Raw genomic sequence first — 13,354 nt, forward strand, 5'->3', positions numbered from 1 at the left:
TACGCAATACGCCGTATACGGCATGTACCGTCTTCTTCTAAGAATGTTTCTTTCAAATCGCATCAGTAAATTCACGTCATTAACTTTAAGGACTTATGTTCCACAGCCGTAGGTGAGAACCGGTCTTATTATAGTTTTGTACATCTGGAGCTTTTGTTCCTTTGATATCAATGAAGACTTCATAAATTTGATATGGCCAAAATATGCTCTGTTAGCTGCCTGAATGCGCTCTTGTATTGATAAGTACGGATCCTTATTTATGCTGAGTATTACGCCTAAGTATTTAAACTCGTATATATATATAATTGGCGCGTACACCCTTTTTGGGTGCTCCTCCTCCTATTTTTGGCGTGCGTCTTGATGTTGTTCCACAAATGGAGGGACCTACAGTTTCAAGCCGACTCCGAACGGCAGATATTTTTATGAGGAGCTTTTTCATGGCAGAAATACACTCGGAGGTTTGCCATTGCCTGCCGAGGGGCGACCGCTATTAGAAAAATGTTTTTATTAATTTTGGTTTCACCGAGATTCGAACCAACCTTCTCTCTGTGAATTCCGAATGGTAATCACGCTCCAACCCATTCGGCTACGGCGGCTCTTGCATGAACTCAAAAACATAACTTCCGATTCTGGTGTGACTATCATGAAACGATCGTGTCATGTACTTCATCTCTTCTTCATTTATCTTGAGGCCCGCTGGTCTTGTAGCACTAAGCGCATGAAAACGTTCTGAAGAGCCTCCCTATTTCTCGCAAGAATTACAATGTCGTCAGGGTATGCGCATATTTGTGTCCATTTTTTAAATATTGTGCCACCTTGAGCTATTTCGCTTATTGCTGAATGCAGTGTTAAATTAAATGAAAGCGTTGATAGTGAGTCACCTTGCCTCACGCCGGTTTTCATTTCAAATTCGTCAGATATTTCGCCATTCATTATTAATTTAGCGTTTGAGTGTATAAGATTTATTAATACAGGGTGGGCCAAATAAGACCTACTAATGACTAAAGACTACTGCCTAGCAGTACGCGCAGTTGCTCCATCTTGTTGAAACCACAAATTAGGATACTGCTCCGCCATTGGCCGCAAAAAATTTTCAATCAATGTTCTGTAAGAAGCCCCGGAAATCCATTCCGGCGTTTCATCCTCATTTTCGAAGAAATATGGACCGATAACTTTAGTGCCCATAACATCGCACCAAACAATACATTTAGATGGGTGCAACTGATGTTGGTGTGTTGCCCTTGGATTTTCAGAGCACCACAATCTACAGTTTTGTTTGTTGGCATAACCATTTAAATGGAAATGCACTTCATCCGACATCAAAACATTATTTAAAAAATCAATTTGTGTGGCTAATTGTGTAAGAATAGAAAAACTCGATAATTTTAACTCGTTGTGTTGTACTGTAGGGTTCCATAATAAATTTCCAACAATTCAATTATAACCTACAAAAAGAGAAAAATAAATATGTCAAAAAATAAAAAAGTTATTTGTGCTTAACATTAGTACGTCTTATTTGGCCCACCCTGTAAAAAAAGCAATAAATGCAAGTTTAATAATTCTAATACGTTTTTTTCGACAACTTTTTGCACTTTATTTTATATAAAATTTAATTTCTTGTGGAAGCAAATGCGCTAGACCACATCCATCAAATCCAGCAAAGAGCCATCACCAAACAATTTTTTGAACCCTCCCTTAGGCACCCAAGTCTGGCCAAACCTTTTTCAACTTTGGACATGAATTTAACATATTGTATTTCTATTATAGCTAACGACTTGAGCTTCCAGGTAGCTTTCTAAAATTTTATTTTTTATCGATTTATGGATATAACCTTTTAAAAAGGCTCCTCGAACAAGACAAAAAAAGGATTTGAAAAGTTGGGCACCTCGGGTTTCATTTTAATCATTATTATATAATTATTTTCTTCAACCTTCATTGAAATGGGTGAAAAAAGTCCTTTTTTTCTGTGTGTAGCTCAACGCGATTTTTAGCCGCTTAAAACTTGGACTTATTTTATTAAAATTTTGTGAACCATCTTTTACGCAGTAATTTTTTTTAAAAAACTCAGATTAAAAAATTCAAAATTTAGATGAAAATGGTTGATTTTTTTTTAATTTGTATGAAGTTTCAAAGTTTGATTTGTATGGTTTTGACTAAAGAACTAGCAATATTTAAAGGAAAAACTAACGAAAAAATTCTAACTCGAAATAATATAGTACAACGCAAATATTTAAAAAAAATCATCATGTACTCAGTTATGATTGCCACTAAAGTAGAGTATTTAAAAAAGACCTCAACAAAAATTCTCTCTCTCTTAGCTTCACGTCTATGGTCCACAGCTTCATCAACAAACCTCCTACAATTCAGTCTCTCTCTTGCCTCATTTCTCCAATTACGAATGTTCATCGCTTTTAAGTCTGCTTCTACGTCATCAGGCCATCCCCTTCTTGGTCGGCCTCTCTTTCTTCCTCCAATTGGACGCAAAGTAAACACCCTTTTTTGGATTCTTCGTTCGGCATTCCATCTATTCCGCTGCGCTTTAATAAAATGTATTACATTTTCACCATCAATAAGGTTTTCAAGGTCGTTGTTATAACAGATGCGATACGTGCCATTTTCAAGCAGAATAGGACCGTAGATTTTTCTCATTATGGATCTTTCAAATCGCAATAGCTGGTTTATATCATTAGCTTTCAGTGTCCAGTGTCCCAAAAAAGTTGGTACTTAAAATTTTGGTCTAGTGTTTTTTATTTGTTTTGGTTTTGTTTTGCGTTACGCTAACCTCGAAACGTTGAAGCATATTTTGCGATTGTCTTGTTCTTAGTCGTTCCCACTTTCTAGAACAAGATTTCCTATTGGGCCTTATCAGACAGATTGAAGGTGTATATTACAAAAATTCTTTAGATTAATGAATGTAAGATAACTCCAATTTATTGCATCCTATACCAAGGAAGAATACATAAAAAACTTTAACTTTTACAGCCGAAGGCCCTGGCAGCCAGTGCTCCTTTTTTGCTGTACAATAACAATTATATTGTTGTTTCTCATTTTTATAAATAAAAAAAAACTTTTACAGCGAGTATTAATTCAAGACGACTGAAATTTTTTGTAGCCCCAACATGAAAAATTACGCTTTTACATTTTATGCCATTTTTTTTTTTTTGTTGTTATTCACTAACAAATGGTTTAACTAAATTATTTCTTGCTTCACATATTTACATTTATATTATATTTTGGATAACTTTCAAGAAGCTAAGAAGGTGTCGGGTTATAACCTGTAACTAACAAATAAATACGAAAATTTCTTCTTTTCCACAACTACGAAATGCGGAACGCAAACCAAACGCTTATCACCCTTTCCACCCACCCATAAATTCACATCTAAATACAAACATACACACTCATTCACGTGCAATATCGCCACGCACAATTGTTTTCAATTAATCCCACACATCGTTGGCAATGGCGTCACTACAGAACAACAACAACAGCTGGACGAGAATGGTGAAGTGATTGCTACTATTGAAGCACACGAACTGCAACCGGAGGAGGCTGAAGAAATAGATAATGAGAACGCAGCCATTATTTACGATGATCAGCAGCCATTGACTGGATTTGGTGGCGCAGCGCATGGTGCTTCGATGGCCTCATCGTTCAGCACAGCCGCACATGTGTATCCCGAAACCATTTCTGCGGACAGATGACATTCGGTTAGCCAGAACGATAACAATAACTCAGTGGTTATCGTTCTGGTGGATAACAAACCCAGTTCGATGATCTGCAAGGAGGGTGCCATCGATGTAATCAGCATCGGCGGCAATGTGGTCCACACAACCAATACCTTCGGCGTGGGAGCAGGAGGAAACCATCACAATTCAAACGGTGGCAATAATTCGATGAATGGCCACCACACGCTGCAGCACCGACGAAAGTCACAGCTAATCACATTCAGCGCATCATCCTGTGATATTAAAAATAGCCTCAGTCATGAGGTTATTCTGGTCAATAACAATGGCAACAGCAATAGCAATAGTAATGCCGGCAATAGCAGTGGCGGTAATAGTGTTGTCAGCGGACCACGCGGCAGCATAGTGGGCAGCATTAGTAACGGTAGCGCCGTTATCATTGGCAATGGCAGCGCCGGTAGTGGCAGTGCCGGTGGCGGCAATGTACGCCTCAGTTTCGCCGAGGAAGATATAATGATTGTGGCCAATGGCACTGCTGGTGGTGGTGGTGGTGGTTCTATTTCAGTTTCCGGCTCTGGTAGCGGTGGCTCCGGTTCAGGTAATGACGGCGACATCGATGATGATGTATTTCGGCGGCGCTCGATCGATGTCGATGAGGATGAGGAGGAGGCCGAGGACGATGGCCTCTTCGACGATGTTTATGGTACACATATTGATGTGGCGCATAATGCCAATGATGATAGTGGCGGTGGTAGCTATGAGGATTCGCATGCAATGCATAGCTCGCTGGCGGGTAGTAATCGCAATAGTTTGGAAAAGGACGACGATGACATTGAGGCGGATGTGATCAGCACAGATGTTAGCTGTTATGATCAGTTATTGGGCAGCAGTTGCAATACGCGCAATGACGAAGACGAAATAGCGACTCTGGTTGGTGAAGGCGATAACTATACGAAACTATGTAAAACAGTTGTTAAGGGCAAGGCCGCTTTAAATGGTGTTGGCAATGGTGGTATTGGTGAGAACGGTGGCATCATATACGCCAATCCGTTTATGGGTTTGTAGAATATTTCTATACAATACGTTAAAATTGTGCTTGTTTACTAAAGTTTGTGTGATGCGTTATGTTGTTACTCTTGTTGTTATATTGTATGGCATACTCGTATATACGGTAGTTAAGTAGTTTAGATTTTAAGATTTGTAAAATATAAGTTTTAATTTTTTTTTCAACTCCGTTTAATTTATGTAGAGGGTGTTTTTTTAAGAGCTTAGGTCGATGTTGCGCGAGCTAGCAGATGCCGACATCTCATGGGACGGTGCAAAAACAACAGCACAGAACCGTGTAAGATTGAAGAGTCTTATCGAGGCCCTATGCTATGCTCCCGAGAGGAGTGAACAAGGAGAAAAATATTTTTTTTTTTCTCTCGGGAGCATACGGAATCCACAAGACTCTTCCATCGCACACGGTTCTGTACTGTTGTTTTTGCACCGTCCCATGAGATGTCGGCATCTGCTAGTTCGCGCAACATGGGCCTGCTCCAAGTGTTTTTTGGTCGACCTCGACCTCTGCTCCCTTGCGGGTTTGATAATACAAAACAAAAATATTGTTGGAATGATTTTTTTTTCTTATTGGATAATCTAATAGATAATTTTATGGCAATATAATATCCGGCATATGACCGCCGTGGCCGCAAGTTACAGAATCCATTCGATCAGTACAATTTTTGACTACCTTTTCCTATAAATTTGGCCGTGAAGCCATTCAAAGTTGGCATGAATATTGCAATAAACCGATTGTTAAGTGCGCTGTATGGCAAGGAGCGCCGTGTTGTTGGAACCAAATGTCGTCGATGTTTAGCTGATTAATTTTAAGAAACAAAAATTCTGTCAGTATGGCTCGATTGAACTCGCTATTCACCGTAACGGCAATTTTTAAGTACATTTCCACTATTTGAAAGCGTTGCTCTGGCGTTAAACGATTTCTGATGACTTGCCAAACCTTACTCAACACAGTTTGCCATGTTAAGCTGTCAAACCATTTTTTTCCTTGTTCACTCTTCTCGGGAGCATAGGGCCTCGACAAAACTCTTCCATCTTACACGGAATTTACCGATCATTTTCAAAGCTTTGGTGGTACAGAAAAACTGTTTTTAGAAGGGATAACAATAGAAATAAATATAAAAAAACGTATCATTGTTTATTGGTACTTAAACTTTATAACAAAATTCATTTTAGTTTTTCTTTACAAAAATTAGTAATAGGACTATGAATAAGTTCGTGCGGTTTTTTTTCGAAATTTGAAACTTTATTGACGTAAAATGGTTACAAATTTAATATTCAAAATATTGTCCATCGCTTACTACTACTTTTTCCCATCTTTCTGGCAATTCACGGATTCCCTTTGTGAAAAATTCGGTCGGTTTTGCCGCAATCCACGAATCGATCCATTTTTTGACTTCATCGTAATTACGGAAGTGCTGGTCAGCCAGGCCATGTTGCATCGATCGGAAGAGATAGTAATCGGATGGCGCAAGGTCTGGACTATACGGCGGGTGGGGTAGGACATCCCATTTGAGCGTTTCTAAGTATGTTTTGACCACTTGTGCAACATGTGGCCGAGCATTGTCATGTTGCAAAATAACTTTGTCGTGTCTATCGGCGTATTGCGGCCGTTTTTCTCGCAGTGCTCGGCTCAAACGCATCAATTGTCGTCGGTAGACATCCCCCGTAATCGTTTCATTCGGTTTCAGTAGCTCATAATACACAACACCCAGCTGGTCCCACCAGATACACAGCATAACCTTCAGGCCATGAATATTCTGCGCCGACGTCGATGTTGAAGCATGGCCAGGGTATCCATACGTTGCCCGACGTTTTGGATTGTCGTAATGGACCCACTTTTCATCGCCAGTCACAATTCGATGCAAAAAACCCTTTCTTTTGTGCCGTTGAAGCAGTTGTTCGCATGCCATAAAACGGCGTTCAACGTCTCTTGGCTTCAATTCATACGGCACCCAATGGCCTACCTTTCGGATCATTCCCATGGCTTTTAAACGTTTGGAAATGGTTGATTGATCAACTCCCAAAGTTTTTGCAACCTCTTCTTGCGTTTGAGCCGGATCTTGATCGAGCAATTCCTCCAATTCGGTATCCATGAACTTTGGCGGCGCACCCTCGCGTTCTTCGTCTTCCAAGCCAAAATCACCACTTTTAAAGCGTGCAAACCACTTCTGGCACGTTCGCTCAGATAGAGCATGCTCACCATAAACTTCCACCAAGATACGATGACTTTCGGCTGCTTTTTTCTTCATATTAAAATAATGAAGAAGAATTCCCCGCAAAAACACATTATTTGGCACGAAATTCGACATTTTCAAGTGTGGTAAAAATATTGTTGTTTACGCTTCAAATAAAAAACTTATACTGACGTTTGTGCCTTACGACAGTAGCTCTCCAATGAATGTTTGGAAATGTGGATCGATGGAATAATAATCAAGTTACGCCATCTGTTGTAAAACCGCACGAACTTATAAATAGACCTATTATATAAAAAAACACGTGGCCCAAAGTGCAATGAAAAAATGATGCTCCACGGTCTGCATCATTTCTTCTTGAAATGTTGATGGATATGTAAGAAGTAAAAAAATTCTTGCTAAATAAAGTTGTAGTTATAGTCTGTAGAGCCGGATTTTTGAATTTCGAAAAATTTTGCAATTTACGACATTTTAAATAAAAGTATGCATCATAAATGTCACACTTTAATTATGTTTATAAAATTTTTTAATAAAAATATCAAAAATCAAATCTTGGAGAAAACACTTTCAAATATTTAAAAAAACTACACCGAGAAATATTAAAAACTGTATGAGTTATCATGCAGACCGTGCCGGAAAAAGTACTTTCGAGAAAAACGAGTTTAAAGTTTGAGGTAGCGCGCGGACCGCACTCTACCTAGTTAATGGGCTATAGAAGCTATAATATTGGAAATTTCCGCATGAAAATTTCACAGTATATTCTTAAGATAGAAAAAATATAGAAAAAAAATCGATTTTTTTAATTCTGGACATATGTAACCCCTTAAATAAAAAAATTTATAAAAAATAGGTCTCATTTTTTTGGTCATAGAAAAGAAATTAATTTTGTTGGGTCATCATTCGATAGATAAATATGTATCTACTCACCTCTTTGCAAGTATTGGCTCTTAATAAGATTATATGAACGTGTACACGATGGCGCAAAATTAATCACCCCATCGGAAGTTTTATAATTTTCGAAAATGACATCGCACATCAATCGTATTTGACTTTTGTGAACTAAACAGCTGCAGTATACAAACAGACAAGCGATGGAGCCCGTAAAGGTCAAAATAAAAATCTCCATAACTCAAAATAATTTTGTTTTTTTTTTAGTAAAAAAGTTATTCAAAAGCAAAATTATCTGTATATTTGTATGGTCCGAAGTAGGAAACAAATCTCCTGAGTTTACTTGTGTCTGCATTGATTCACGAATTATAAAAGGTACCTCGCGAAGCCTCTAGGCCATGAGCCTCTAGTTAAGGTGATACCAAAAAGTGATATCTGGATTTAATCAGCGCTTCACTGTGACCTACTAACATACATTAATCAATAATTACTGTTGATTAAATGTTGCCTAACAACCTGATTTCATGACGGGTTAAATTTAATTGTAGTTGCGTTGTACGTTCTAGTGAAACTGTAATGAGCATTTCAACTATCTTTAAAAGATGGATCCCAAATCCAAAATTGATTATACGCACAAAATAGGAAAAACGTACAAAATAGGAAAAAACCAGCTCTAATTCGGTAAAATTCAAACATCGCAAACTGTGAATTTGAGAATTTGCCTTCGGCTCTTTATCAGTGGGCTTTTTTTCTGGGTGCATACTCGTAACTGAGCTGTTTGATTCACAGCAAAATGGTTTACTTATTTATTTACAATATATAAAATTAACTTGGAACATAAATAAAGCTATAAGCTATTAAAAATATTAAGATTATAAGTGTTAGAAGCAATAGCATCTAGACCCTAACCAAGTTGATATGCTCTAGTACCTGAAACGGTTCAAGGTTAGTAGACAAACTGTAGAAATTAGTGAATTCACCTTTACGGAATTCCATGATCGGAATTGATTGTAAGATTTAAGATTTTTTGTTGCATACGATTTTTAATCTTCGAACTCAGCACAAGCATCGTAAAGCAAAATGCTGAAAAAAAGACAATTTTCGTTGATCAATACGAATATTTTATTTACACCAGATACAAATGCCTGCCTGAGCATTATTTCTGCTTTTTATATCTTAGTTATAGTGCTGCACAATAGACATAAATCGTTATAGTTATAGTAGTAGTAGTATTTGGTTTATCCTTCAATTGGCAAAAGTTGTTAACTGTGAAAATTATTTATTTTCTAATTCCCATACTAATTGCATGGCTATTAAAATTCCCCGCATGAGTAACTACCTGAACTGTATATTAAATATTCATTGCTTCACATATTTATAAAGAATATTTTTTTACATTTTTCTTCTCCTTTTACTCTACTCCACTTTACAGATGATGAAGGCATCGCGGAGTCGGGAATGTAAAAAGCACTAACTACAGTCAAATTAAATACTATGTATGTATATTTAAAGCTGAACAAATGCAAATAAGTAGGCGATCAGACGTTTGCGAACTAAATTGATCAATAAGCGAATGCACTAAGAAAAAAAGTTTTAACTAACGGACCACACGAACCGTTGTTTGCAGCAGAGCAGATGCATGCGACTCCGCTAAACTCAAAGTGTATGAAAATTATTAAATAAAAACAGTAAAATACAAGGATTAAAAATACATAAACATAGCAAATAAAAGAAGAACAACAAAAAAGTACTGCTTACTATGGGAAATATGCAAATAGTGGATAGCAGCATGTCGAGAGCGGCGTTAAGGCAGCAAACGAAAAGAATCTCGCCAACAAACGAACAAATATTTAAAAACAAAAGAAAATATTTATACTTAGAAACACTTAATAAAACGAAAATAAGAATTAGTGAATGTGCAAATTAAGCCAATGTAAACTTTTTTACATCAAATGATGATAATACAAAAACAATGCTATACCTACATTTTATAAATAATTAAGTCTGTAATTAACTAACTAAACTACGTTTAAGTAATTGTGGATCAATAGCAATAGCAGCAGCAGCAACACACAGTTTTTTTTTTTGTTTTTTGCAGCAAGTATTACGTTTTTACGCATTATATAGAATGCCTGCACCACCCACTACATATAGGAATCTATTTTTTGCAATCCAAAGTATTTCGTTCTCTTTAACTGAATTCATAAAATAGTGAACGGTGATAATTGCGTATTTGTTTTTTTGTAATTTTATTATTTATCCATGACTGTACTCCCGCAGTGCTGAGTTAATGTTAAGAAAGCCAATTTACACATACATATACATATGTACATATATGGCTAATACATAAATATCCATACATATACAGTACATAGACTATCACATACATACATACAAATGTCTATGTAGCAAATCTTATCACGTCTGTACGTATTGTATGAAAGTGTTGTAATATTTTATAATATACATATAAACAAATATAATATTGTTTTTGTAATGTGCAATTGAAAGTTTGTAATTGTATTTGTAAAGAATGAATCAAGCAAAGAAGGAGGAGAAGGAGAACGTTTATATAAATTTAAAAAGCCAGGAACAAGTTACTTTTATTATTTTATGTTGCTACTAACTGTAAAATTATGTAACTATTTTTTTATCAAGCAAATGTTTAATATTTTTAAATAATGTGTAGAGTGTAAAATAGTTGAAAGATTATTTTTTTAAGCCTAAACAATTCGAAATAAAATAGAAACATTTCCAAAAACATATTTAATTATTAATTGATTTTCTTATTGGCTATATTAAATATTACGGCAATGGTTTGTATTTTCTGTTATTTTTTTCCTTTCATTTTCTGCTTTCTTAATTAAAGAAACAAAATTTTTGCTCTTTTATTTTCTACTTTCTTTCAATTAAAACAAAAAAATTAGTTCCTTCTTTTATTTTCTGTTTTCTTTTCATTTAAAAAAACATATATTTTTTTGTTTTTGTTTTCTGTTTTATCTTAGTAAAACAAAAACAAATTTTTTTCTTTATTTTCTGTTTTATTTTAATTTAAAAAAAAAATTTACTCATTTATTTTCTGTTTCCTTTTAATTAAAAAAAAATATTTGTTTACTTCTTTATTATTGTTTACTTCATTCTTAAAAAATAATTTTTTGCTCTTTTAATTTCTGTTTTAATTTAAAAAAAATTGTATCCTTTTTTTAATTTCTGTTTTCTTTTCATTAAAAAAAATATTTTTTTTTTTCTGTTTTATCTTAATAAAAAAAAACAATTTTTTTTATTCTTTTTTATTTGAATTAAAAACATATTTTTTTGTTCCTTTATTTTCTGTTTTCTTTTAGTTAAAAAAAGTATTTTTTTACTCCTTTATTTTCTGTTTTCTTTTAGTTAAAAAAAATATTTTTTTACTCCTTTATTTTCTGTTCTCTTTTAATAAAAAATACATTTTTTGTCTGTTTTCTTTTCATTTAAAAAGAAATATTTTTTTGCCTCTTTATTTTCTGTTTTCTTTAATTAAAAAAAAAATTACTGTTTTCGTTACATTTAAAAGACTATATAAATTTTTTTGTTTTTATTTTCTGTTTTCTTTTAATTAAAAAAAAAATGTTTACTCCTCTATTTTCTGTTTTCTTTTAATTCAAAAAATAATAATTCTTTGCTCTTTTTTCTGTTTTAATTAAAAAAAAATGTTTCTTTCTTTTATTTTCTGTTTTCTTTTAGTTAAAAAAAAATTTTTTTTTTTCTTCTTTATTTTCTGTTTTCTTTTAATTAAAAAAAATATTTGTTTACTCCTTTATTTTCTGTTTTCTTTTAATAAAAAATAAATTTTTTATCTGTTTTCTTTTCATTTAAAAAGAAAAATTTTTTGCTGTTTTCTTTAATTAAAAAAAATTTTGTTTCTGTTTTCGAAACATTTAAAAAACTATATGAATTTTTTTGTTTTTATTTTCTGTTTTCTTTTCATAAAAAACCGTTATTTACTCCTTTATTTTCTGTTTTCTTTACATTTAAAAAACTATATAAATTTTTTTGTTTTTATTTTTAATACAAAAAAAATGTTTGCCCTTTATTTTCTGTTTTCTTCTAATTAAAACAAAACATAATTTTTTGCTCTTTTATTTTTAGTTTTAATTAAAAAAAAAATGGTTTCTTTCCTTTATTTTCTGTCTTCTTTTCATTTAAAAAAAATATTTTTTTTTTCTGTTTTATCTTAATAAAAAAAACAATTTTTATGTTTTATTTCTTTTTTTATCTTTATTTTCTGTTTTCTTTTCATTTAAAAAAATATATAATTTTTTATTTTTTTTTTAATTAAAAAAAAATGTTCTTCCTTTATTTTCTACTTTCTTTTAATTAAAAAAATAACAACAGTTTAAGGACGTTTTCTCATCTTGCCCATAGAGTAGGCTTTTTTAATTCTGGATAATATATAATTTCAGATTTCATTCTCAAGAAGAACTTAGAACTACTATTCTATATTTTTGTGGGTTAGGTAGAGTTCAAAATGCCTTCGCACTTACAGCGGCCGTCGTCTACTGCGTCGAGTGGTGTGGCCACTAAAACAATCTTGGGAGACACGCTTCCTGGGATTACTTTCTGCATTACTTCGGAGGACCCACGTCTGGGTTCGCTGTATATGTAGCCTGCTTTCATGCTATAGGCTGTATGGATTCGCTTTGTTGCGCTATATCGAGGTCTATCTTTTTTTTTCGTAGTACGTCCTCGATGTATCTTTTTACCGCGTTCCAGCTGTCCTCGCGTTCAAGAATTTTGTCGATAATGTTGTACGGCGCGCTATCGCCATTGTTGTTAACAGTAGACCAAACAGTAGACTAAACAACAACTAATGAAATATCAGAAGAGAGATTTGGTAGCATTGAAAATAGATTGTTATACCAGTGTTATGACTCGCTATAGCGAAGAATATTGCTCCACAGCTTAGTTGTTGCTTTCACATGCAAATTTGTCGTGAAGCGAGCAGAGCTCAAGCATAGCGAATATAGAAATGGTGAATCGAAGTGGCTGACCTGCTGCACTAAACAGCTGCTTTTTAACCGTAACCAATGGATGAGCAGATGAAAATGTGGGCTTTGTACCCAGTATTCAAAAAATGCTTGAAAAACTAAGAATTGATAAAAAAAATTGTAACAAAAAAGTTTAAAGAAATGTTCGGCGAAAGTTCGGCTCCTTTTTTGGGTGAATCCAAACCGAAGCGGAACTAAAATTTTGTAGCCAAACATAGCCGAACCGAAGCAGAAGTTCGGTCATTCTCTAGTTAACTCACCGTTGGACACCCGTGTCTGGCCGGACTTTTTCGACTTTGGACGTAAATTGAACATATTTCTATTATAGCTAACGACTTGAGCTTCCAGATAGCTTCCTAAAATTTAATTTTCACCTATAACCTTTTAAAAAGTTCCTCGAATGGGACGAAAAAAAGGCCAGACCCGGGTGTCCAACCGAAGGTTTTAAAAAAGGTTTCGAACAGAGGGTTAATTCAATTGCTCACTCATTTGGGCATGC

At 34.4% G+C, this 13,354-nt stretch overlaps 2 protein-coding genes across 2 annotated transcripts in view; both read left to right on the forward strand.

Moving 5' to 3' along the window:
- LOC128857516 (tyrosine-protein phosphatase 10D) overlaps positions 1–3,789 on the forward strand; it is a 43,482-nt gene extending 39,693 nt beyond the window's left edge. Inside the window, exon 13 of the mRNA XM_054093267.1 lies at positions 3,478–3,789. Coding sequence (XP_053949242.1) covers positions 3,478–3,704 — 227 coding nt within the window. The 3' untranslated portion in view covers positions 3,705–3,789. The remainder of the gene's footprint in view (positions 1–3,477) is intronic.
- On the forward strand, positions 3,774–10,581 carry LOC128858018 (tyrosine-protein phosphatase 10D-like). The gene is made up of 2 exons (XM_054093937.1): positions 3,774–4,743; positions 9,261–10,581. The coding sequence occupies exons 1-2, from the start codon at positions 3,774–3,776 to the stop codon at positions 9,290–9,292; spliced, it is 1,002 nt and encodes a 333-aa protein (XP_053949912.1). The 3' UTR covers positions 9,293–10,581.
- Positions 10,582–13,354: the final 2,773 nt, after the last annotated feature.

This window comes from Anastrepha ludens, chromosome 3, assembly GCF_028408465.1.
Source record: "Anastrepha ludens isolate Willacy chromosome 3, idAnaLude1.1, whole genome shotgun sequence".
Classification (NCBI taxonomy): domain Eukaryota; kingdom Metazoa; phylum Arthropoda; class Insecta; order Diptera; family Tephritidae; genus Anastrepha; species Anastrepha ludens.